This window comes from Dunckerocampus dactyliophorus, chromosome 1 (assembly GCF_027744805.1).
Source record: "Dunckerocampus dactyliophorus isolate RoL2022-P2 chromosome 1, RoL_Ddac_1.1, whole genome shotgun sequence".
Lineage (NCBI taxonomy): Eukaryota > Metazoa > Chordata > Actinopteri > Syngnathiformes > Syngnathidae > Dunckerocampus > Dunckerocampus dactyliophorus.
In genome coordinates this window covers 38,688,695-38,715,292 of record NC_072819.1, presented here as the reverse complement: position 1 = coordinate 38,715,292, position 26,598 = coordinate 38,688,695, and the positions used below count along the sequence as shown (strand labels likewise).

The 26,598-nt window shown below is 40.8% G+C and overlaps 1 protein-coding gene across 1 annotated transcript; it reads left to right on the top strand.

The window, feature by feature from the left end:
- Positions 1-1,449: 1,449 nt before the first annotated feature.
- On the top strand, positions 1,450-26,369 carry pkig (protein kinase (cAMP-dependent, catalytic) inhibitor gamma). The gene is made up of 3 exons (XM_054780575.1): positions 1,450-1,827; positions 23,325-23,506; positions 25,911-26,369. The coding sequence occupies exons 2-3, from the start codon at positions 23,353-23,355 to the stop codon at positions 25,988-25,990; spliced, it is 234 nt and encodes a 77-aa protein (XP_054636550.1). The 5' UTR covers positions 1,450-1,827; positions 23,325-23,352; the 3' UTR covers positions 25,991-26,369.
- Positions 26,370-26,598: the final 229 nt, after the last annotated feature.

Genomic DNA, 26,598 nt, shown 5'->3' with positions numbered 1-26,598 from the left:
GACGTTATAATATTACATGCCAGAAAAGGCCAATTTAAATTTTTGTCCAGCTGATGAATATAGATGTGTGGATTCCTCTGGAGCGTTTTATTTAGAATGAAAAAAACTCTGATTATGTTATTTTTTTTACATTCTAAACAATTCTTTTTTTACAGACCAGAGTTGGGTAGTTTTTCATTCCTGACAGTTTCAACTGCTCACTTGCAGTCTTCTTCAGAGGGGTCACGTGATGTAATCTCTTAGGTGGGTCTTTTCTTGACATTTAACAGAAAACCTTGTGTTTTGGTGCATGTGAGACAAAGGAATTTATAAAGTGGAGAGCACGAGGGGGGAAATCTTATCTCCAGCTTGTGTTTCTCAAGCACTGAGATTGCAGAAAATAATGGCCTTTGTTGAGATCTGCAGAAAGACCCTAAAGGTTAATCTGGCATGTACCATTCACGCCACCGTAACAGCAACTTTAATTTATACTGTATCCTGCATACTGTATATGCATTAATATGTTGCCAGATGGTTAAATAGATTTCTCCAGACTGAATTTGTTTTATTAAAAAGGGCAGAGATACAGTATGTGTGCCCTTTTTCACACTTCCTTTCAGCAAACATCGGTAAAATTCTCATTTTTGAAAATTGAAGTCAAGGCCAAAGCCAGCATGCATCTCAATTTTCACTACTGTATATACTGTAAAGCCCAAATCAATCAAATTGAACCTGTCTTTGCTATATATGGCTAAATTTGATGCTGTCAAATGCTGACAGTTGAGTGAAAAATGAAGCTCTTGCTTTTCGCAGAATGGCTCCATGCTGCATTCCAATGATTGACTTTGCTGTGGCATAAGCACACAAGACAGCCATATCAGAGATGATCTTGTCATTGCGTGGGCAGCCATGGTAACATACATACACAAGGTCTGTAGCTTGTTCAAAATTGTGATCTGGCCCCTAGTGTATGCATTTTCAACACTGAATCTCTGACCTAGTTACCAACAACATCATCATCATCATCGACTGAGTGTTCTTTATTCTGATGCTTTACTCTGCACTTCTTTACTAAGTGCAGACCCCTGTGGTACTGTAGATGTGCACAACATGGCATTGCTGCAGCCGAAACAACTATCATCTTAAAGTAATGTTTTGACAGATCACATGTGAGATAAGTAATGACGTTGCAATAATACCACGGAATCCCCCCCAAAGCATGCACTCAGCATCCATTCACATCCCTCTACTCCTAAATTGCTCATTTTCTATATTTATATTAGGAATGTGAAACACATTATGTGAAAGAAATGGACCCCTTTTGGCCGTGCGATGCATCCTGTTCAGTGTAAACGGTTAGCAGAACCAACATGAGAAAAGCTGCAGGCTCTCTGGAGGAAACCTCATCAGGTGGGTGTGTTCTGGTTTGATGCGCCACTAAATAAAGATGTGGAACACTAAATAAAGCGGTGAAATACACACACAGTGAGCCATTCCTTCCCCTCCAACAGGATGATTTTTCTGTAAGCGTGTGGTGTTGAGTGCAGAGTGGGGTTGGCTTCAGCCCACAGAGGAGTGGGAGCCTCCACTTTGGTTGGCTCTCACTCGACAAACTCCATTTTGGAACAACAGCTGTTGGAAGACGCAAGCTATCACTGTTGTTTGCCGACGGTACAGAAGGGCAGACGTCGTCTTTTTTTGAAGAGCAATTGCATCGCCACCTCGCTTTGGTTTCGCCCCGCTTCAGTGAGCTTGGTTTTTTGTTCCAGCGCCAGGAAACTTAACCAGGGATCCATGGTGTTAAATCTCCATTGTAACAAGTGGATGAGAGGAGGCGAGCGGATCAAGGTTAGTGACGGTCACTTTAACCGGTTTGTTGTTGTGTCTCAGGCGGCAAAGGATATGTATTGTCTATCTGAATGTTTTAAATGTTTAATTCTAGGTTAATCTGTGTAGTCACGAAGCTGTGGCTTTCCAGCGCGGCTATGGTTGTGGTGTGGCGATTTTTCCAGCCAACGCCGCGACTAGACAATGCATCTTCCTTACCTTCGTTCTCATTTGGAATACGTTACACCTACGCCTGGGTGTTCATTTTTAATCGCGACAATAAATTACATTTATTCACATTGCGTATTCGGCTTGTAGTCATCGTGCTAGCTGCCTGTGCGTCCTTCCCAGACGTTAGCCTGCGATTATAGTTAGCTCATGAACACACCGCCTGGACTCTACGTAAACACTTTTTGTTGTCCTTTTACTGAACAGTCCATACAGCAGACTTGCACACATTACTGTGGTTGCATAAAAATGAGCTCGTTGCTCCATTGTTGCACAGGCCACCCCGGTACAATTACAGCGTTGAAGGGAGATTTTGGGCAGCAGGCTGGTGGGGAGCCACCAGGGTCCCCCACTTTGCTGGAGTGTTGCTGGGTGCCAGCATCACTGGTCATGAGCACAAACACTTGGTTCTTGCCAGCCTCAGACCCTTTTGTCCACCGTAGTTGTAACCCAAACAGTAATGTGGTCGTGACATGTATATTAAAAGAAGAAAGCTGATCAATACCAGTATGCCTCCTGGTGACTTGTTTCAAATAAAAACTGTTTGAAATATATGTTGTTGCTTTGAGGTTTTGGCATGTCTTGGCCTGGGGAAACTGTTGCACATCAGTAAAGATTTTATTTCACAATTGAAAACAGCAAGGGAGGCAAGTTAACCCGCTGTAGCTTTTTAAAACATATATGTTTTGTACTACTGACAATGCAGCTACACTAAAGGTATGGCATTTAGAGTCTGCCTAAATGCTCGTAACCAAATATGGACATCAAATAGTCAATTGTGACATGCATTTTTTGCATCAAGGAACCTAGATTTGAAATGCAGTGTAAGCTTTGGTGTCCAGCATGGATTTTGTGAAAAATTGCCCTGGACGCTGTATTCTTTTCTTTTTAAACCAATGAGCCAAACTACCTTGTTCTTCAAATGGCCTGAAGGAAAGTTAAACGAGAACATTGATGCTTGAAAATTGCTGTCACTTAAGACATTTATGGCTTGTTGACCTTGAACAGCACCTTGCACAGCCTGCCTTCCAGACTTTTGGTTATATATACCGAGACATATATACAGTGGTGTGAAAAGGTGTTTGCCCCCTTCCTGATTTTTTTTTTTTTGTCATACTTAAATGTTTCAGATCATCAAACAAATTACAACATTAGTCAATAACAACACAACTGAACACAACAAGCGTTTTTTATTTAATTTTTTTTATTATTAAGGGAGAAAAAAAATCCAAACCTTCATTGTCCTGTGTGGAAAAAGTGGTTGCCCCCTAAACCTAATAACTGGTTGGGCCATTCTAAGCAGCAACAACTGCAATCAAGAGTTTGTGATAACTTTGTAATGAATGACTTACAGCACTGTGGAGGAATTTTGGCAACAGTAATCCTATATCGTATTTTCCCAAAGGTCTTGGGGATCGTCAAGATGTTTTCTGGCAAAATTGAGATGGGCCTTAATCTTCTTTTTGTTCGGTACTGGTGTTTGTCTTGGAACTCTGCCATGCAGGCTGTTTTATGTCCAGTGACATTTTTATGGTGGAGTCATGAACACTGAGGCAAGTGAGGCCTGCAGTTCTTTGGATGTTGTTGTGGAGTCTTTTGTGACGTCTTGGATGAGTCGTCGCTGCACTCTTGGAATTAATAGTAATTTTGGTTGGCCAGCCACTCCTGGGAAGGTTCACCACTGTTCCATGTTTTCACCATTTGTGGGTAATTGCTCTCACTGTGGTTCGCTGGAGTCCCAAAGCTTTAGAAATGGTTTTATAACCTTTTCCACTTGAACTCAGGTGTGATAGAGCACAGTTAAGTTATGTTTTAACAGGGGGGCAATCACTTTTTCACACGGGCACGCAGGTTTGGATGTTTTTCCTCCCTCAAAAATAAAAAGTTTAATTTAAAAACTGCATTTTGTTTTCAGTTGTGTTGTCATTGACTAATATTTAAAATTGGTTGATGATCTGAAACATTTAAGTGTGACAACCATGCATAAAATAAGGAATCGGGAAGGGGGCAAACACTTTTTCACACCACTGTATATTTTTCCCATTCATTGATGTTTCCAAATGCTGATGGTGTGTTTGCGTGTGTGTGTGAACGCTTAAAGGTGAGTTTGATGACGTTATTATTTCTGTGTTGAGCGCTAGTGTTTGGTAAGGATGTCACGATCCAATCTTCAGGATCGGGATCGGCTGCCGATCTGCTGTATTTTGAAGATCGGATAATATCGGCTTCCGCCACAAGATCGGGGCGATCTGGTTGGCGTGTAACGTTCGTAACTGCCATACTCCAACATGGCAGGTGCTGTAATGCGCCTCAAAGCTGGTTGCCACTCGACCCGCAAGAAGAAGAAAATGCAACACCACAGTGCAGACATGTCTGTGGCGTACCGTGGTGAAGTTAGTTTCACTTTGGATGTTGGATATTTGCCTTTGTAGCTCCTCTGTTGCGGAGCGTGAAGGGAAGCTACCGGGGTTAGCTTAGTTTAGCAATGCAGCTGTGTGTATGTGTGCGCGGAAAAAACAGAATTTGGGGAAAAAAATAAAACAGATTTCATAGAGTCCTAAGAGAGTTAAAAAAAAATAATAATATCTTCTAATTCACACCACAAATTCATGATATATAACCATGTCAAATGATTAGTTCTACCCTGAAAGTGTTTTGCACGCCCATTTTTTTTTCCAATTTTATCTTTTATTGGATCTTTTATTGGATAAGGGACCTGACTCGCAGAGTTTATAACAAAAGCCAAACAATATTGTTGGTCATGCTGTGTAATAAAAAAGTAAATTCAGCAATACTTTGGTTGCATTATTTTTAATGCTTTGAAGAGCCATTTTCATAACCATATTCAACTCCAACTCCAACAAAAAGTTACAATTATCAAAAAAAAAAAAGGGATCAGATCGGCAAGACTGGGAAAAAATCTGATCGGAAGCCAAAAAATGCGGATCGGGACTTCCCTATCTATCAGTATTAAAATAGCATCCTATTATTTGAAGTGGTTCATTGTCTGTAGACTTCTTTTGAGGTAATAGCATGTCCACTCTGTAATTCCTGCCCAGAGATGTTCCCATAGTACAGATAACAGTGGGTTTAGTTGTGTTCAATGGTGACTAAGGGTCTTAATTTGACTTGAACGCACTGCAGAAGGTCTGTTTTTGAATGCCTCCCTCTGTGTAATCATGGCCTTAATGGGTACATATTTTGCGGATGAGGGATTTGTCGTTTCAACGGCATTGACCTCCAACCACATTCTTTGCCCTGTGCTCTGAGGACTTAAGCGCTTCTGTTTTTAGCTCTTTGGACTTCCCCTTGAAGAGAAAATGACTACCATGCCTTGATCTGTCTGATACATAAGTCACTGACAAACTGGGGTAGGAGCTGTTAGAATTATTTCTATTATTAAAGAGGTTTGTGCGTTTTCTTCAGAACAACATTTCTTCTGGACACAATCTCACTTTTATGGAGAAATCAATAGCGTAGCTGTCGTTTGAATCACATCACATTGTACAAGTACATTTAATAAAGTTGTTGGTAAGCGGATCGTGGATCAACAGATGCTGTGACCTATGATTTGGCAATGTTGTCTCAATGCATTCTCAAAGTTGAGGATTTGTAAAACCATCATCATGTATGACCTTTTACATCTGATGAAAAGATGCATGGTGTAACATGCGGGTCTCCCTTAAGGTTTCTCTTAGCTTTTAATGATAGGATGTTTACAAGAAGCACATAATGTTAGGAAAAGCATTGCCTTCATGTTTTACAACAAATTCAGCAGAATTCATAGTGTAATCGCTAATTTAGTAGCCCCACTTTTGACTTTCATGCATCCGTCAGACTGCAGAGTGAAAGTATGTTTTTATTCTCAATCATCTGTTTAACACATAATGTTCCAAGGTTGTCAGCAGTTTATCAAAACAATGATAGTCATCGCCATTATTTATGTTGTTGTGAGCGAATGCTTTTCATTATTTATTTTTTTTTAAAAAGGGTGTGGTGTATCGACTAGAAGCCTAATTTTAAAAACACAACATTAAATGTCGAGCATAAAGTAAAATAAAACATGTTTTCATTGGTCATATGCTAAATGCTTGGACGTCAGACACAACGAGCACTGAAACATGAGAAATAACTATACAGTCGTCCCCCGTTTATAGCGGTAAATTGGTTCCAGACCCGATGGCGATAAATGCGATATAGGATTCAATGTTAATTAATGGAATATTTTTATAGAGCATAGAAAAACTGTTTATCCCTGTAGATATCAAGAAACACACCGATAGTCACTTTTACACTCCTATTATTCATTCTTTACATCACATTGCGCAACAACAACCTTATGCTACAGGGGCTCGAAACAGCCGCTAGCTAGCAAGCTAACAAGCTAGCGAGCTTACCAGTTAGCCTTGAATTTATTTCTTCTAAACCTAAGAAGCCAAAAACCTACCACTTCCACATGGAATGGGAGGAGAACTGTCATCACTCTATCATGTCGGACATGCCATGGCTGACTTCATGTAGTTTTAAGATAATGTAATGTCACATCAATGTTTTGTGTCATGACTGCCGCCTAGTGACCACAATACTGCATATCACTTGTATTTCAATATGTTTTGACTAATAATAGACCATAATCTACCATGAAACAGCGATCATTAATTGATTTCAGAAAAACTGCAATATTGCGAGGGAGTGGCAATCGAATCACGATATTGCAAGGGACGACTGTAACTCCTTGTGCTTCAACTACTGTGAATATGTAGAAGCTAGAACTAAATGGGTTAAATTCCTGTGTAAACTACAATTGAAACAGGAGGTGGCAGCTTAGCTGATAAAGTAGGTTTTTTGGCTGACATTGTTTACAGGTTGATCCACTCGCCTGCTCGTCCCGTCCTTGGGCAAGACACTCAACCCCAGATTGATCACAATTGTTATTCCAGCACAGAGCTCTTGTTCAGTGTTTGTGTGTGTGTGTGTGTGTGTGTGTGCTTGCAACAGAGTGCGATACTGTATATTTACACTCAGTTTACCTCTCCTGTCCATCATCTTCACATTTTACTGTTGCCACAGATTGACGCAGCTGTGTGAACATAGAAACACTTTGGCTATAAAGCGGTTTAAAGCTGCATTTCTTTCAAATATAAAATTGCATAATGATAGACTGGATGTGCACTGAATTATTTTCCGTTGTGAAACCCTGTAATTGAAAGTGGAATTAATCTGACCACAGCCTTTGTTTTGTGCTTTAGATCAAACTTAACTAATTTATAACAGCCGCCACCAGTGAATGCTTCCTATCATTCCAACGAATCTAAACACAGTGCTTGGTAACAGTGTATTGATTCTGTGAATTGATCAAGTTTGTGAACAAGCTGGAAATGACCACAGCTCATCCCACTGTAAATGAAGCAAATAGACAGGTATTTCATTACCATTTGTTGATTTGTCGGTACTGCAGTGCAGTGACTTACCAGGATTGGTAAGGTTGTGCATCTCTTTTTTTAGCATGATGCCAGCAAAGAACATGTGGCATACTGAGTTAGTTATGGCGATGCGTTCTTTCTGCAGGACACATTGGCATAAATTTTACAGGAGGTGAATAAACACAGCTTAATATCTACAGGTGGTCCTCAGGTTACGGCTTTCCAAGTTGCTGTATTTCGTGGTTACGTGCGCTCTCCCATAAATTAGTTAATTACTTTTGGTAAAAAATTGTGGTCGTTAAACATGAGACTCGCTTGAAAACTAGTTACACTATAGTGTGCCTTGGAAGAATATGCAACGTGTGGCTCACGCGAGCCATACTACTCTCAATACTGGACTGTCATGATCATAATTGGAGATCAGATTTTAACGTCTGCTCGTACGTTGCAAGCATTACAAGGAGGTGGTCGATCAACAATCTCTTTATTGCAAAAACAAAACAGGCTACTGCCGGCAAACTCAACTATCCTCTCCGCACGCAGCCACACACAGTCAGGACACTATACATAAATGCCAGGTCGCTGATCCTCTGAAAGCGACATTCATAACTAGTGTAGTAGTCTTAATATTGACATGGAAACGTTGCTAGTGTCTGTTTTTTATTTTTTTACTGCTTCATTTAATTCTTCTCTTGTTTTATTACTGTATTCCATGTGTTCTGTGTGCAGTGTGAGTGACTGAGGTATTACTTTAGCTGTAATTTAGGTCTAAGAGCTGAAGTACACCAAAACTCAACTTGCATCACAGTCGAGAAGCGACGAAGAAGAGGAGCACCTGTATTTCCTGAAAGGGTTTTAGTCAAAGCATATTATGCTAATGATTTTCCTCCACTTAAATTGATTTGGAAGTAAAGTAGATGTTTCCCTTTTTTGCCTTAAATTAGATGTGACTGTTCTAAAAGAAAAAAATAAATGCGCATGAGTTACTGTGGTGTGATTTATCTGTTTAAAAACCATTGTGATGTGAATAAAGTGAAGTGAAATGACAGAGCATTCAAAAGTGATGAGATTGAAAATGCTGAAGGGTATGAGGAGCAGTTCACCGTGTGACAGGGAGCAATTGGCTTGTGATCTGCTTTGTGCTTTGCATTCATCCACCTTGGGAATTTTCAGGCTGGGTGTGCTTTAAATTGTGTAGTTGTTTTATTGAAAAGGTTTTTATTTTAAATCTTAGAGGAGAAGTGACAATGAGTAATATAGGACTGCTCGCAGAAACTAGAGAGTAAAACTGTTGACATTTTGTCTTGTGTATAATATTTACTTAAAACATGCAGTACTGTATACATACACACACACATACATAACACACTATTTATGTCTCTTTATGCTGTTTAGAAACTGCAGTGTTAAATTGGTATTTTTTTCCTGGCAGTCGTTCCGAAAACATTGCTGACAAAGATTTTTATTTAACATTGTGGCATGTACAGTGTACAACATGTTAACTGTTTATTTTGTTTCACATTATCGATGAAGAATATATTATCTTGGCCCGAGGAAAGTGCTTATTGAGTTTCTTGATGGGGAGAGATCCCACGTTTTCTCCTTTTTAACACGACAAATCAAATCACATGACGCTCTTTCTTCTACGACATGCAAAGTGTGATCATCCAGCTGAGTTAAATTACTTGATGCAGCATAACAAACGTTGGAGGCTAGGCAAATCAAGTTTCTGGCTTAATGTGTTTTCTGCCAAATGGCAAATATACTGAGGGGAAACCTGGTTAGCTGCTTTCATTTTTCTGTTACTTGTCATCTTCACACTCATCGCCCTCTCCTCCTCCTTTTCTCCCCCCTAATCAGGCCAAGGAGCCCATCTTGTGTGTGTGTGTGTGTGTGCGCGCGCGCATGTGTGGGGGGGGGGGGGGGGGGGGGGGGGGGTGTCTGTGTGAAGAGCCTAGGAGAAGGATTGGGCATAAACAACACAGTCAAAAAAGCCACCTGCTTCCTGCTAAGGTCTCTTGTAAATGTGTGGACAGAAATAGAACTGGGCAACCTTGCTGTGAAATTAAAATTGAAAGGATGACCAGGTAGAACAAAATCTCACACCAGAACATCCGTTTGTGTTTTTAGAAGTAAGTATTCACTATGATACTCTATTGTATGGATGTATTAATCCTAGAATATCGTGCATTTCTATTTTGTAAGGGTCATTCTCCTGAAAGGGGTACCAAAAGCGTGACATGGCAAGCTAAAATTACATTTATTTTCCAACCAATTTTCAGTTTATCATTAGAAGTCCCACAGCCCAGCCATTTGGATTTTTTAACTTTCATACCCAAGGGACAGCCAAGTGGCTATATTGGTTTTGAATTAATATCCTAATATTTTCATCAGATGCTTCATGAAGACGCTTGCGTCGCAGCCATCTTGTTTACGTATGCGTTTTACAATGGATGAAGATGCCAGCGTCGCAGCCATCTTCATCACATACACAACAATGGACAGGAGATGGCGCTCATTGATACAAACTGAGAGAAAGTAACGCAGAGCGATTTGTGAGGTTTTTTTCGAGGAGGCATTTTGTTATGAGAAGCCAAACTCTTTACTTAAGTGTCCCCAGCAACTAACCAGAACTACGAGGGAAAGGCTTCTTGAGACGCCATCTGTACTTCTGTGAAGAAGGTGTCGGACGTTTCGCTCCTCATCCGAAGAGCTTCGTCAGCGAACTAACAAGTGCTGGTAACCTAGGCCTTAAATACAGTAAGAGTGGGCGGAATTGGTGTGCCAACGCCCTCCTCCTATTAGTTCCTTCCACTAAGACTGGGAGGAGTTGTGGTCTAATCCTCTCCTTACATTAGCACCTCCGATCAAAGGGAATCTATTGTTCTGGCTCGGCCCTGGCTCCACCTCATTTGCATGACTAAGAGCTGTGGGTTTTGGTCTCAGTAACCTGCTGAACACAGGGTCCAAATTAAACCTCAAACCACCATTCCGATTCAAAGATGGAACTAACCGGAACTACGTTCCTCCTCACTGGAATCCAACCGGAACTGGGCTCACAGGACCAAGTGGGGGGTAAGTCGAGGTTGATGCACTTCCTGTCAAAAATTCCAAACTCTTCCTTTAACGATGGCATTCCTTGCAAGTAACACAGAGATAGTGGCTGGACCATGCTTGAAACTCCGTGCGAACCTCGACACTGTGATTTTCAAAGCATTTTTAGTTAGGACAAGAGTAACACACTTCACCTTCCACGGAAACATGATGTTAAACAATAGTTCCCCAAAGTGTATTGAACAGAAAAACTTGATCAGTAGAAAACTGAATCATAGCTCATATCATGGACATTACACCATATTTCTGATTTTGAAATCAGTGTCACTCTCGTTATTGTCAGTCCTAAATCCGGAGAGCATTTGTACTCCTTTATGAGCCAATCAATTAATTGATGGAATAATCTACAGATTACTCGTTGATTGAAATACTTGTGCGCATCAACTCCAGTCACATTTTCCAAACCCAGTTCATCAATCAACAAGCCAAAATGCTGAGATATAAAGTTTTGTGTTGAATAAAGCCCATTATAGTACCACACTTAAACATTTATATAATTGAAATTTAGAAATGCAAGGTCAATTTGTGTTTTCAACACTTTGTTTACATGGAATGCTACTTTATCATTATACGTAGGTATATTCAGTGGTGTGAAAAAATGTTTGCCCCCTTCCTGATTTCGTATTTATTTGCATTTGTTTGTCACACAAATGTTTCAGATCATCAAACAAATTTTAAATATTAATCAATGACAACGCAACTGAACACAAAATGCTGTATTTAAATGAAATTTTTTAAGGAACAGGCAGGGGAAAAAAATCTAAACCTACATGACCCTGTGTGAAAAAGTGATTGTCCTCCCCTGTTGCCCTGCCCCAGGAAAAAAAGTAATTGAGATCTATCAGTCTGGCAAAGTTTTTTTTAATAATCAGCTTTTGTTACAAACATGAATTTGCGGAATTAAATATGGTTATAAAAATAGCTCTTGAAAGCATTAAAAATAAAAATAAGTATTGCTGAATTAACTTTTTACACAGCATGACCAACAATATTGTTTGGCTTTTGTAACAAACCTCTGTGAGTCAGTTCCCTAATCCAGTAAAAGATCAATAAAATATAAAATTGGAAAAGTGGGCGTGCAAAATACTTTTAGGGTAGGAATAATCATTTGACAAGGTTATAGATCAATTTGCGGTGTGATTTAGAATATGATTTTTTTTTTAACAAATGCTCTTCAACACATACTAATACTAATTTATTGATGGTCCCTATTATAAACAACCAGCTTTTAGAGCCCGACTTCCGCAAAATGTCACAGCAGTCAGGGCATAGTGACGGGGAACTATCGCTGTTGCTACGGAGCCGAATATCGAAAGTGAAACAGTTATCATCCAGCAAAATTTGTCATCGTGACAGGCCTACTCCCATCTTTCATGAGCTGAACTCCAAGATCGAAAACTTTTTCTATATACAAAAAAGGGCTATTTCTCTCAAATATTGTTGAAAAATCTGTCTAACTCTGTATTAGTGAGCACGTATTCTTTGGCAAGATAATCAGTCAACCTTACAGGGGTGGCATGTCAAGATGCTGACTAGACAGCATGATTATTGCACAGGTGTGGCTGGCAACATTAAAAGGCCACTCCAAAATGTACAGTTTTATCACATAGCACAATGCCACAGATGATGCAATTGTTGAGCAAGCGTGCAGTAGGCGTGCTGACTGCAAGAATGACCACCAGAGCTGTTGCCCGTGAGCTGAATGATCATTTTTCTTTCATAAGTTGTCTCCAAAGATGTTTTCGAGAATTTGGCAGTACATCCAACCGCAGACCATGTGTAACCACACCACCTCAAGACCTCCACATTCAGCATCTTTACCTCCAAGATTATCTGAGGCCAGCCACCCAGACAGCTGCTTCAACAATCAATTTGCATAACCAAAGAATTTCTGCAAAAAATGTCAGAAACCATCTCAGAGAAGCTCATCTGCGTGCTTGTTGTCGTCATTGGGGTCTCGACCTGACTCCAGTTCATGGTCGCAACCGACTTGCATGGGTAAATACTCACATTCATTGGTGTCTGGCACTTTGTAGAGGTGTTCTCTCCACGGATGAATGCACTGTACAAAGCAGATGGCAGACAGCGTGTATGGTGTTGTGTGGGTAAGTGGTTTGCTGATGTCAACGTTGTGGGTCGAGTGGCCCATGGTGGCACTTGGGTGATTCTATGTGCAGGCGTTACAAAGACACTGTAATGAGATTCTGAGGCCCATTGTTGTGCCATTCATCCACAACCATTAGCTAATGTTACAGCATCATACCATCAGGATGAAGGTACAGAAGTGTGAAATGCAGGTCTTCTTGACTGAGGAACTACTGCTTCCCCTCAGCCATCACACTTTTAAACAGATAAACCTGCACACCGACTATTACCACCTCAGCTCTATTGCTATATTTATTACATCTGCTCCTGCCATTTGCACATATTATATTTGCATATTGGTCATTGACACATCTACCGCTGCACATGTGGTTTGCACACAGATGTACACAGTTATATTTCTGCACTGTTAATTGTATTTTTTGTGTTTCTTACCGTGTATATATTTACCTTTTTTAACCTTTTACCTTTTTAGTACTTCCTGTGTTACTCGCATTCATTGTGGAAAGCAAAGGAAGAATTTAATCCAATACAGTAAAACTGAACATCTTGCAGTGGCCTTTTATTGTGGCCTGCCTGAGGCACACCTGTGCAAAAATCATGCTGTCTAATCTTGATATGCCACACCTGTGAGGTGGATGGATTATCTCGGCAAAGGAAAAGTGCTCACTAACACTGATTTTAGAAAGAGTGGTGAACATTAGAGGGTTTCCCCTAACATTTTTTGAAGCTGTGGTGGTGGGCTGCATGGGAGGGCGCTGCTGCGTCTGCAATTTAAAAAAAAAAAAAAAAAAAAAAGAAAAATGGAAATTTTTTGTGAAACAGTTTTTAAATTATTTTCAAACTAATTGTGGTCACGTGTGTAAATCATAGGATATATATATATATATATATATATATATATATATAGATAGATATATCTATGTAGCACATATCTACATTCATACGGCTTATATTTTGTATATAATAATATGTGTATATATAATAGTACACACAAAGAAACTGATGTTTTAAACATCTAAACCTCAACCAGAAATACCGTAGTTCAACATACTGACATAATGTGCATTGTTTCTGATTTTTATATTCATATCAAGGAAGTGAATGTTATGTTATAACAACACTGAATATATTCATTTCTTCGAGGACCAACTCTGCTATTCAAAAAGTGTGGGTATTCAGTCATCAAAAGAATCTGTTTCTGATGACTCATTTGGAATTGCTATACTTCTGTCTGTGAAAAGTAACTGGAATTAAGACAATTCATTGTTAAAGAATCTTGCTGGAAACAAAATGTTTTTTGGAGCTTTGTAATTACACTCTCATTGTGTCTTCTTGTGACTGACAAATACATCAGTACTCATAACATTTCTTCAAGGTTGACAGATCTGATATATACACACTAATGCAAACCAGGAGATTCTCACAAGCCTGAAGCCTTGCAAGATTGGAATAAACAGACGAAAATTTTGACTGGGCCTCCGGCTTCCTAAAACTAGTAAGCTATATATAGACATCCATTTGGTAATTATGCGATATAATGAACACTATATTCCTATTGTTTTTCAGCTCCTCCAATTATGGGACTCCAAAGTGTGTCATGTTTGCACCTCATTTTGGTGCAGCTCAGTTTTTATGCCAGATGCAACTCTCCCATTTCCCACTGGGAATCTCCAGTGGCTGGGTGATATCTAGGCCTGTCACCATAACAAATTTTCCTGGATGATAATTTTTGCAGATAAACATTATTATCGTCAACATTAGCCCAGACTTCCCAGTCTCCGGCCACCTCTTCCAGTTCCACCAGACGCTCCCAGGCCGGCTGTGAGACATACTGTACTGTAATCCCTCCAGCGTGTCCAAGGTCTGCCCCGGGCCTTCTCGCGCCTGGTCATGCCCGGAACATCTCATCCGGACTTAGATGCCCGAGCCACGTCAACTGGTTCCTCACACAGGAGGGTGATCGAACTCCTCACCCTATTTCTGAGGGTGAGTCCAGCCACTCTATGGAAGAAACTCATTTTGGCTGCTTGTATCTGCAATATGGTTCTTTTGGTCACAACCCAAAGCCCATGACCATAGGTGAGGTTGGGAACATAGATCGACCAGTGTACCTGTCAATCTCATGCTCCAACCTTCCCTCACTCGTGACCAAGACACGGAGATACTTGAACTCCTCCACCTGGGGCAAGACCTCAAACTTCCCAACCTGGAGGGTGCAATCAACCATTTTCTGACTGAGAACCATGGCCTTTGATTTGGAGGTGCAGAGTCTCATCCTGTACGTTGTAGTTGTAGTACGTTGGAGTTTAACCCGGAGAACGAGAGGGTTGTTTCCCTCCGCCTTTGGGTGGGGGGGACGGGTCCTGACTGTTGTTTGAGCTTTTGCGCCAAACAGCAGTTCAGAATACCCGCCCTTTTTAGAGTCCCTGGAGGGGGTACTGGAGAGTGCTCCCTTTGGGGATTCCCTTGTTCTGCTGGGGGACTTCAATGCTCACATTGGCAGTGACTGTGAAACCTGGAGAGGCGTGTTTGGGAGTAACATCCCCCCGATCTGAACCCGAGCGGTGCTTTGTTATTTCACTTCTGTGCCCGTCACAGTTAGTCCATAACTAACAAAATGTTCAAGCATAAGGATGTCCACAAGTGCACTTGGCCCCAGGACACGCTGGGCCGCAGTTTGATGATTTACTTTGTGGTCATGTCATCGGACTTGCAGCCATATGTTTTGGACACTCTGGTGAAGAGAGGGGCGGAACTGTCATTCGATCACCCCCTGGTGGTGAGTCGGCTCCGATGGTGGGGGGAGGATGCCGGTCTCCCACCTCCAGGAAAGCTTCAACCGTGTTCTAAGGGAGGCGACGGACATCGAGTCCGAATGGGCCATGTTCAGTGCCTCCATTGTCAAGGCGGCTGGTTGGAGGTGTGGCTGTAAGGTGGTCGGTGCCTCTGGTGGCAGTAATCCCAGAACCCCTTGGTGGACACCAGTGGTGAGGGATGCCATCAAGCTGAAGGAGTCCTATTGGGCCTTTTTGGTATTTTTGCACTGATTTGCCCTGTGTGGGACTTTTTGGGTGTAAATAAAACAAAACTCACCACCACCAGTGTCATTTTTTTTGTACAGTTTTTGAGCGAACCCGGCAAAATTATCTAGTTTGTTTTTATTTATTGTGCGATTAATTGACTTATTGATTATTGTGACAGGCCTAGTGATATCCAATGAATGTCATAAATGTAAACACTAAAATGGTATCCACATATTTAAAAGAAAACACTGCATTTATAATGCACCAGTGGCCTGTTGCACAAAAGTAGGATTCAGACATCCAGGATAAATGGCTAAACTGTGTTCAACCAATCCGAAACAGCGTGTAGGCTTAAATGGTTGCACAAAGCCCAAACCAGGATGAGCAGACAAAGATTAATCAGTATAGGTGACACCAATTCCGAATCAGTACACACACGCGGCTTTCTTAAATAGTCCCCGCTATCGATCACAGTCACCGATTCACCATGGCAACAAGAGCGGCATACTTCCCCGTCGGAAGCGGAAATCTTAATGGAGGCTTACAAGGAGGTATAAAAAAAAGAAAGGCACCGCCCACAGTCAAGAAACGGAGAGAAAGTGTGGCAAAGTATTGCAGAATCAGTTTGCAATACTTTGTGTTTGAGTAGTGCACAAATACACGCTCAATGCTCTGATGAAACCATCACAAGTACAATCCAAGTAATCAATGTTATGTTTGTTGCTTGTTTAACAAACCATAAACACAGGTGTACAGCAATATTTATGAAGTCTTTATTAGCACATTACCATTACTGGCTTGTAGCTTCAACAGCTGGTATACTTCTGGTTTCCCCTCGAGCGCTAAGCCTTCTGGGTAACGTAGTACACATCGACATTTACCAAGACAGTTAACATCTCCGAAAACGTAGTCATACTCAGATTATGAATCTGTTTAAATTGTAGGTGAAATTGACCGCAGATGTGAGTGAAATTGTGTAAATCTACAGTAACTCCATCACACAGTATAACTCTTATCTTGTAGATGTGTGTGGGCAGTGGAATAATTATTTTATTTTTTAGTTTATGGTGATTGCTGACCGAGATAAGGGTTGAGATTAAATAGATCCTGAACCTTAGCAGGCAAACTTCACAGAATAAATCTCCATGGTAACTTATGTCATAACATATCCCACTTACCACTAATGCCACTTTTGTGCAGCTGGATCACTGATAAATTGAGCCAGGATAACCAAAATATCTCAGCTTAATCCCTGATTGTAGTTTTGTGCAACGGGCCACAGGACTAATAATGGAACTATCACTCCACCTAGAATAAAATAGAAAAGCTTAATGCTTAACAACATCCACTATTCATTTTCACTGCCCTAATCCTCCAACATTAATTCCTGGAGAGAATCTTAAATGAGAGCTGATGTGAAGGGGCTATTTCCTTTTAGTGGTCTAGTTATCTTGCAATGTTTTTTGATGACAAAAACAATTTAAATTGTAAAGCAGTAGAAGTCGGTTAACTTCCATCTAATTTAGTGTGAATATTGTGTGGCTTTTGACGACAGACTTAAAGTGGCACAGAAGTTGAAAATGACAGGCGCGCACACACACACACACTTGCACATTCTGCACCTCTTGTAATACAAGCTGTTAGTTTGTCTGCATTATGTCAAAGCACATGGCGTAGCAGAATTGGTGGTGCCCCGGATGTCTCTTCACGAGATCATATTGAATTATTGAATTTATCATTTTTTTTTACATTATGTTGTCTCTCAAAGAGCTAAAAACCCAAACAAACTGCAATTGACCTTACCTAATTTGTTTTGGCAGTGACTATTTTGCTAAAAAATTAACAACTGTAACTTCTGAGAGAATCAATAACTTGGATTGCTCTCTTGCTGGAATTCTATTTATAGTTATCGCTGAATATTTAAAACTATTTAATGGTAATCTGTCCAAGCTATCTTCATATTTGATTTTGCTGTAGCCTTCTGAAGAAGCAGCCTTTTCTGTAATGCATTAGCACGCTGAAGTCATTTCCACAGGAGCTGATGCTAATAGCTTTGGTCAGCAGTCTTACCTTCTGGTCTTCAGCTGTTCATTATGCCTTTATGCAGGGGAGCTCAGTCTGCTTATTTAGAATGGCAGTAGAGCCAGACTGGTAGCAATTACAGAATCTCACTTTCTCAGCTCAAGGAGGTAAAAAAAAGAGCACTCAGTATCCAGTGTTATCAATGTCTGACAGACAACAAGCAGACTTCATTGGAGGTGCAAGCTTGGTTTAAAAAAACAAAAAACTGCCATGCATTGCCACATTATTGTGTTTGCTGTCAGTCCAGTGGTTCTCTGTGTAAGTGGGCACTTTGTGCTAGCTAACTTGGCTCTTAGCTCTGAGTCACGTTTCTCCTTACCAGTGGATATCACACTTTTCATACCCAGTCATGATCCCATAATAACAAAGAGGATTGGAGGCAAATATGCACCACACTGCAGCTAAATGGGAATGACTTTAAATTATTTATCAGAGGAAGAATCGCAAGCAACAAGGAAATACGTCTCCCTTGAGTTTGACGTGGACTCATTATTATCCAAGCAGCAGACATCATAGCCCATGCCCTGACTACATTTGATGGTGGCTTGAGACACAACTTTCTGCAGGACAAAGAGCTGTCATGCACAACTGTAATGGCGCGGTCAATGTGAGTTGATGGTACACCTCTTACCATGGCAAGATGGTTTTTCATTTTTTATTGATCCATTTGTTTTTGTGCTTAACTGTTGACTGGTATATTGAACTTTTTATGTCAATTGCACTGATCGTGAAAAAAATGACTGCTTAAGTATGCCTTGTATTAAGTGTCGCACCTCTATTGATAACCTTTGAATGGTGAGAGAAAAAGTAATAGCATGACTACACTTGTCCAAATTGGGGGAGCAGTAACTCAGATGAGAATGACTGTTGATTTGCCCTTGAGCAAGAAACAAACTTGATAGTCAGAAATGAACACCAACTGAGCTTGTGTGTATGTGGCAGGGCAGTACATAAATATACTAGTAACCTGGGATGTAACGATTCATTCACTACAGCGATGCATCGATTTTATATTCCTACGATTCAACTACATCGATCTGGGTAAGTTTCCATTAAGGACGACATATATATATCGATCTATCATCGTTTCAAATGTAATCAATTGATTGAATCGATGCTAGGAAGTGAAGAATTGGATTTAAGCACGGCAGGATTTATATGGATGTGCTTTTTTAAAGCACTTTTAATGATGAAGACCTCAAACGCTACAGTTTGCCTGTCAGTGACGTCATTGTCTTCCGGGTATGTGGTGGTCATGGTAGTTGTAGTGGACCTGTGAAATACAGAAGAAAAAGCGAATCACACTTTTTCTTCTTTTGGTCAGGTCAGTTGATTCACTTCATTAAGTATTCAAATTTAACTCATCCGTCCTCATTTGAAACTCCTTTTAAGTGACATTTATGGGGACAATATGCAAACTAAGGACATTTTTTTACGACTATAGACCGTATTTTACAGACGTCATCATCCAGCGCAGCGTGTCCAGGTCAAAACATACACTTACGTACGTGGAAGCAATAACTGACGCGCATGTTCTTATGCTGGGGTGGAAGGAGGAGAGACGAAAGGCCGGAAAGCCATAATTTTTGTTGACCTTTTATTTCTTTTGTCACACTTTTACACTCTCGTTTGTCATGTATTCTTCTTTTGGATTACCACATTTCCTTACACTGCTGCACGCCTTCTGCCATCACTTCACATGCAAAGTATCTGTTTGCTCTCCCGGGTTGGTCTTCTCATTATCAAAACTTATTATCAGAAACTCACCACATCACAGTATCCTGTTCAGTGCCCCTGTTAAGCGCGTCACCAAGACGGCTGCTCTGATCAGGAGGATTATCAGCACAAAAAAGCCCCTGCTTCAATTGGCCTGTACAGGTGAGAAAGTTTCAACACCCTAATTGATGCCATACCACATTCATTTGCTGAGGAATTAGCATAATGTCCCTCACCTTTTGGGTGCAAAGTGCAGGTTTGGATTGCACTAAATAATTGCAGTAATAATCAATCATGGCAAACTATACCACCCTCTGTTCATCCTCATTTTGTATTCCATTTTTAACAATTTTTTTTGTACTCATTGATAATTTATTCTTAAGTATGTCGGCATAGAAAAGTTAGCCAAACCCCATCAGTTTCTGAAATGCCAGGCAAAATTGGCCAATGATGTATTGCAGCAATAAATGTAAGGATCTTTGCATTTAAATAATGGGCATTTTTTTCACTTTTTTCACTTTTTTCACTGGTAAAGCAAAGCAAAGCAAAAAACTTGATTTCTAAAAAATTTAAACGGGAAAAACATATTTATATATATATTTCTAATATATAAATATATTTCATAGGGCCCTATCAATACCTTGAATAAGACTACATGGCCCAAAAGGCCCAAACGCAGAGAAAATATCTGTATGTGTCGACATGAGACCAGTAATAGTCCTTGGGCACAGGCATCGTTCGCACACTATAGTGACTCACTGTTGTTTTAGGATTAAAGTGGTATTACGAAACAATATAGAATACTGCCTGTTTGCTTAAAAGCCTCATACAAATTGTCCCGTTTGGTATTCAGTGTTGTAAAGAATCAAGAATCCTAAATTGTTGTACATGAGTGGTTTTGGGGTCATTATTGTGAAGGCATTTTTCTTCATTGATTACATCAGTTGGCCAATTAGTAGGCCCTCAAGTGATGCCCCTAGAAGGACGAAGCCACTCTGTGTTGATTATTCCTGATAAGCAGATCTTTACTTCACTTAAATCAGGCATAAAATGCTCCTTTGGGATCGTAGTCAGCCCTCTCTCTCTGATGGCTCCAGTGGTTATGCTGATTTATACAGTATTCCACCAGCCCCAGTGTGGTCACATTACTTCAGCTGTTGTGCATTTGTGTTTTCATCTACTTACCTTTTGTTGAGATATTTTAAAGAAGCACTTTTTGGCTGTTTGTACAACAATATCAGTATCAAGGCGGGTTTTCTGACAGCCAGGTGGAAAGTGGTGTAAAAACATACAGTACTTACTTTAAGTGGCAGAACATCTTTATCATATTCCTTACCTTTCGATGGAAACCCGTTAATGATTTCATGGTAGGATTTGATCCACATGAGCAGACAAGGTAACTAATTGTACACACAGAGCGCAATTAGACGGGAACTCCCACAAGCAATGTACCAACTGGGCCAGTGAAGTAGAAAAGATAAACACCGGAGGGACAGGAGAGGCTGCTTGTTTGTGTTGCATTGGTTTATGCTGGTGCTTTAAATGAAACATTGCATGTAAGTCTATTAGAAGAGACAACTTTTTGTTTTTTTTTCTTCTAAAAACAGATGGCATCTTACTGAGTGAGTACCACACAACTGCACATATGATGTGATGCAACCAAGACTGAATGAAGATACAATGATACGATGAGGGCTCACCAAAGGTCCTAAAGTTAAGTCAAAAGATCTTGATCACCCCCGTAGTTTGCAGGGGTGTTTAAAACTTACAGATTAAAATGAGACAAGATATCTTGTTTGCAGAGAAGCTGTCTCGTGAGAACAGGGCAGCCAGAAGCCAATCAGGTTGTGAACTATAGCATCGCTACTATGAATGATAATACAGTAATATGAAAGTGGCAATGCGCGAGGCACCTTCCTCGGCGTTCCGAGCGTCAGTGTCAGCAAGTGACGTGGCAGTTTTTTTTTCCATCTGAGATGAACAGCTGCCGGCGTCTTGATGTCCAAGCAGAAGCTGTAGGAAGTTCTATTTACGTTTGTTGTATGTGGCTGAGCGCCAACTGCGCATTAAAAGTAAAAGACAGGAAGTGTTTCTTGCGTCATGCATTTATTTGGTAATTAAATACAAGCGGTCAACTAAGGTGAAGTATCTGCCGCGCAGGCGAGCTGGAGTGGATCTCCGCTTTGTGTAACGCTGTGCAATGCAAGTTAATTTATATTTGTGACGCAGTTCAATAAAAAAGTTGGTTTGTCCAGTCATATTGTTTCAATGTCCTTATCTTAAAATGAATGTTAAAATGTCATGGTGTCGTCTCGTGAGTTTGGTGTCTTGTGACACCCCTAGTAGTTTGTATTTTAGTGAAGCCGCAGTTGTTTGGGTGGATGCTTGCGTGGAAAAAAAAAGAAACCCGAGAGACCGTGAGTCATCTCGCCACTACAGTGTCTCTTTGGGTGACGAACAGATGACCACACTTACATCAGTGTTCCAAACTCTTAGGTAGCTCCAGTGTAAAAACATTTCGGTTTCCCAAACAATGCGGCCTTCATCTATGTGACCTTTAGTGAGAGTGACCCTGGCAGCTTCCTTTTTGGCACAGTGCACACATACTGGACGCTGGAGAAGCGAAACTGCGTGGATGGTTTAATGTTACAAAAGGAATGCGAGTTAAAGCGTCTGGGAACAGACTGACCCCAGGTCAGTGTCTTGTAACTGCGTTTGCCAGCTCATTTTTATTCTTCCCAGTTCCTTCCCTTCGAGACACACTAATGTTTGTCACCGCTTCATCACTGCTCAGCTGTTGAGTCATGGCTTGTTGCATGTTTTATTCCATTGGCCAGCTGTGAAGCTGTCAGAGGTCACGCCTCTCTCCTGCCCGATGAGGACATCTTCAGAGACCAAAGCCACAGGGCGACGGTCTCGAGCCGCTTTGCCACTTATCTCTGGGTAGTTGGTCTCATCACTGCCCTCTTAGATCTCCAAATGTGAGCTAATCATGCAAAGCGACAGGGAAAGAAAGCTTTATGAAGGAGGATCGGCTGTGGCAGGTTTTTGAACACAGTTTCTGTCATCTTTCTCAACTGGTCTTTTTTGTTCTTCCTCCAGAGTTAACAGCTGCTTAGTGTGTTGGTGGTTGGCAGGTTCCTGACCTACTTTAATATAGACTGAGAACAGGAAACTGAATGGGAATGAATGGCTGGGAGTGGGGGGGGTTGTTGTAGCCCCGCCTCCGCTTGTCCTCTGAGTGGTTTCAAGCTCTTTTACTTGGACTGTCCATAATGATCAGGGCTTCTAGTTCTGCCTTTTTCTTTCAAGGACCTTTAACACAGACAAATTAACTCATTCTTTGCGGTATGGTTGTGCACGCAGGCGCCTTTGGAGATTTGGAGCAGATTTTTATGTTTTCTTGTAATTAGGACATTTAATTAGCACGCATGTCCATAATGCAGTGATTGCCGTGCAGAAATAGCAATACCCTTTAAGATCATTGTTAATTTGCCAAAAAGTGCCATCAGAGACCATTATTAACTGTAGATCTTTACAGTTCCTGGTCTTTTTCATCCAAAGTGCATCACCAAAGTGTCAGTGCAATCAGGACTGCGCTTTGCTGCTAACCATGAAGAGCACAAAAGTTTGTGTCCACCGAGAGACAAGAAACATTTGTCTCTGACAGAGTGTGCTGCCAACATGTGACCAAACTGATATGGATAGACTTTTTTTCCTTCATAGTAAAGCTGTTATCACCCTTCACAGCAGACTTTGTTGTCGAGGTGACTGATTGCTTCTTGAATCCATCTGACCTCACCTTCCCCCTCCCGACTTGTTGCAGGTGTAATGAGAACGCTGGTCATGGACAGATGATGGACGTGGAGACGTCGTACTCAGATTTCATCAACTGTGATCGCACCGGCCGCAGGAATGCAGTGCCTGACATCGCAGGCGAGGGGAAAGTAGCGGCTAGCACCAGTGAAGTCACCAAAGACTTGGCAGGGATGGAGTTGAAGGATGCAGGTCAGCCACCTCTCAGGACCTTTTTTTTAAAAAAAAAAAAAAAGGGTTAGAATCACGATAATAACATTAACTTCACGATACAGTGATTATGCTGTATTGTGGAAAAATAACTATGTCACTAAAGAAGGGAAACCTTATAAAAAAAAAAACTGGACGTCTTCTTGTTCATTGCAAAAAAAATTGACTTTGGTCAAAATTTCCATAATATAAGTTGCAGTTCAAATACTTGTGTTCTTTTTTTTTTTCTACCAAATGAGAAATAAGAGTTGACGCCTTTTGAGGAAAACACAACACATGACCACTATTATATTTACTGCTGAAATCTGTATGACAAGGCACCAAGGGTTTTTACAGGAGGCAAAACAGCTTGAGCAAAATAAAGAAAACCATATTTTTCAAACATGCTAAAGGGTGCACGAGATCACCCGTACTCTGCAGTAGGTGGGTTAGCGTGAGCAAATCAAGCACTCCTTTTCTGGGACGTACCACAAACGGCCTGTCGTAACTTGCCCTGACCCCACGTGTAAACAAACAAACATGGCGTCAATTGTGTGGAACTTCTCACTGTTCCAGAGGAAGAAATTTCACCGAATGCTCCAAATGCTCTGCAAACATTGTACAATGAGGGGGGAAAAAAAAACATAATGCTTCAACATGAAACGCCAGCATCGCCATGACGCCGGGGACCTGGGGCTAGTTCCTATCTCTGCGGCGTTTGAAAGGTGCAAAAAAGTTTGCCACAGACGACCCAAGGGCTAAAGCAATTTGTGATTTCATCATGGAAATGATGCCACTAGATGACCAGCGCTTTAGCATTATTGTAGATACTGGCTTTGATGGTTAGTAAACCCCTTGGAGCCACACTTTGTACTTCTGAGCTGCCGCTTTTTTATGTTTTGTTAATAGAAGTGATGATTGATATTTGGTAAGGCTCTCCAGATGTGCACAAACGAAGTTAGTGTTAAATCTAAATTCAGAAAATAATAGGTTTAAAAAGTTATTGTTTATCAGTATCGGCCTTGAGAAGCAGGAAGTTATCAGTATTTGCTTGAAAAAAAATATTGTGCATTCCTAATATGAAGCTAATTTCAGTTATATTGAAAGATTTGATTTTGTACTATTTTTAATTCCTATAGTCAGAGAATAAACTGACTTAGGGGCGTGTAGAAAACACTGCAAAAGGGAGGCTCATTGTGCCGCACAATGAAAAGCAGATATGAAAGCAGACTTCAAACAAGCAGGTAAGTTGTACATTTGTTTCTTTTAGCAAAGTCAAATGACGTGATTGGAAATATTGATGATTAGTGTTTCAAAATCACATTTTCAGTGTTTACAGGTAATCAGAGTAGCTGACATCATAATTGTATTCAGTATGGCAAATAAAGATAATTACACACAATTCCTCAATCGTTGTGTACATAAGCTGAGCACTGGTAATATGTCAGTCAAAATTGCTACGAAACATTCATTGGGAGACACAGTTCATGTATTACATCCAGTTAGCATCTGCTATCAAACATTACCGATATGCAAGAATTGAAAATGATTATGCAAAAGACAATGCAGCCGAAGTCAAGGCAACATATTACAAAGGTTTCATCAGTGGGGACATTTTCCATTTCATCATGAAACAACAGTTTATGAAGCGGACGTGTAGGAAACACTGATTTCTGTAGCGTAGTTCATGACGCAAAGCAAAAAGATGAAAGTTGCATCTCCGTGTGTTGCTAGAAAAGCCGCGGGGGGTAAAGAGCGAATCAGGAGGGGAGCTTAATGTCAGCTGACTGATGTCATATGACATCTGCAAAGTGACATTTACGCGATCGACCCAAACTACCTTGGCGATCTACCGGTAGCTCGCGATCGACATAATGGGCACCCCTGCTTTCCATGAAATAAATGTAACATATCATCGAATCATACATTTGATCGCTTGATTTTGAGCCACATGTATCATTCAGACACTGTTCAGCAGAATTACAATTTCATTGTCAGTCATCAGTACTGATGTCTCATGCTGGTGTATGACAGTGCCATACTGTATATTACGACATTGTTCCCATTGTCCCACCCTATTCTACCTTCATATCAGTCAGGAGGAACATCGTCTCTCCATTGTTTGTCACATTGCTGTTTTCTTGACGAATATATTTTGATATATAACTTCCCTTGACATAGTAAGCAGTTTGACCACAATATTCATAGCAAAGTCTTACATTTTGTTCTCCAAATGTCATTGTCACCAGAGGAAGTATTTCCTTTCACAGTTTCTCATTATTGTTTCCTCTTAACCCTGAGAGCATATTTATTTCCTGCAGCACTGAATGGCAGATCACTCTACGGTTGTGTAAAAACTGTGATACTGAATTCTATCCAATTATTTGTCCGTGTTTCCCTCCATAAGGGGAGCCTGGGGCCTCTCCAGCCCCGGAGGCTGAAGGCTCCACCAGTCAAGATGCCCAGGGAGGCGGAGGCCCGTCCTAAACTGTGCCACACACTGAAGGCCGGCCAGAGGCAAAGAGACAGCAGTAGAGACTGGAGGGAGATGGAGACAGCACCTCTCACTGATGGCTTGTTTGGAGCCTGCTGGCACCAGTTGGATCAGATGTTGTGATGGCAACCAGTAGAAAGTAGAACTGCCATTTGAGATGCTTCTCTTCTGCTTTGGACTCTATTAATCCCTTATATTCCTGATGGGTCAAGGATGCAAGGAGACTTTGGATTTATGTGGAGACTGAGCTGAAAACATTTTGAATGGTCAAAACATTTTTCCAGGCTAATGTGGAGCTGTATCATGGAGGGTGACCTCATAACCATCTGTCGTTTTCTTTCTCTGTATGTCTGTGACCCTCTCGACCTGTTTCATTATCAAGTGTCGCCTGTTTTCAGTATGAAACCTAGTCACCATTATACCATCATGTATGGACTTGGTATTTATTGCTAAATGTTCAGTGATAACTTTGTGATAGCAATTTTCTTTGTGTAATAAAATACTTATGAATCTATGGTAACATTGGTGTTTTTATGGTTCCACAGGAGTCAATTAGCAAGTTTGTGCTGAACACAGCACACGGAATAGAGCAAGCAGGCTT

What these genes read in the sequence shown, in the direction of transcription:
- pkig (XM_054780575.1), top strand. Translation starts at nt 23,353, where the DNA reads ATGATGGACGTGGAGACGTCGTACTCAGATTTCATCAACTGTGATCGC. An exon ending in GATGGAGTTGAAGGATGCAG is followed by an intron (nt 23,507 to 25,910) that starts GTCAGCCACCTC and finishes TCCCTCCATAAG; the next exon opens with GGGAGCCTGGGGCCTCTCCA.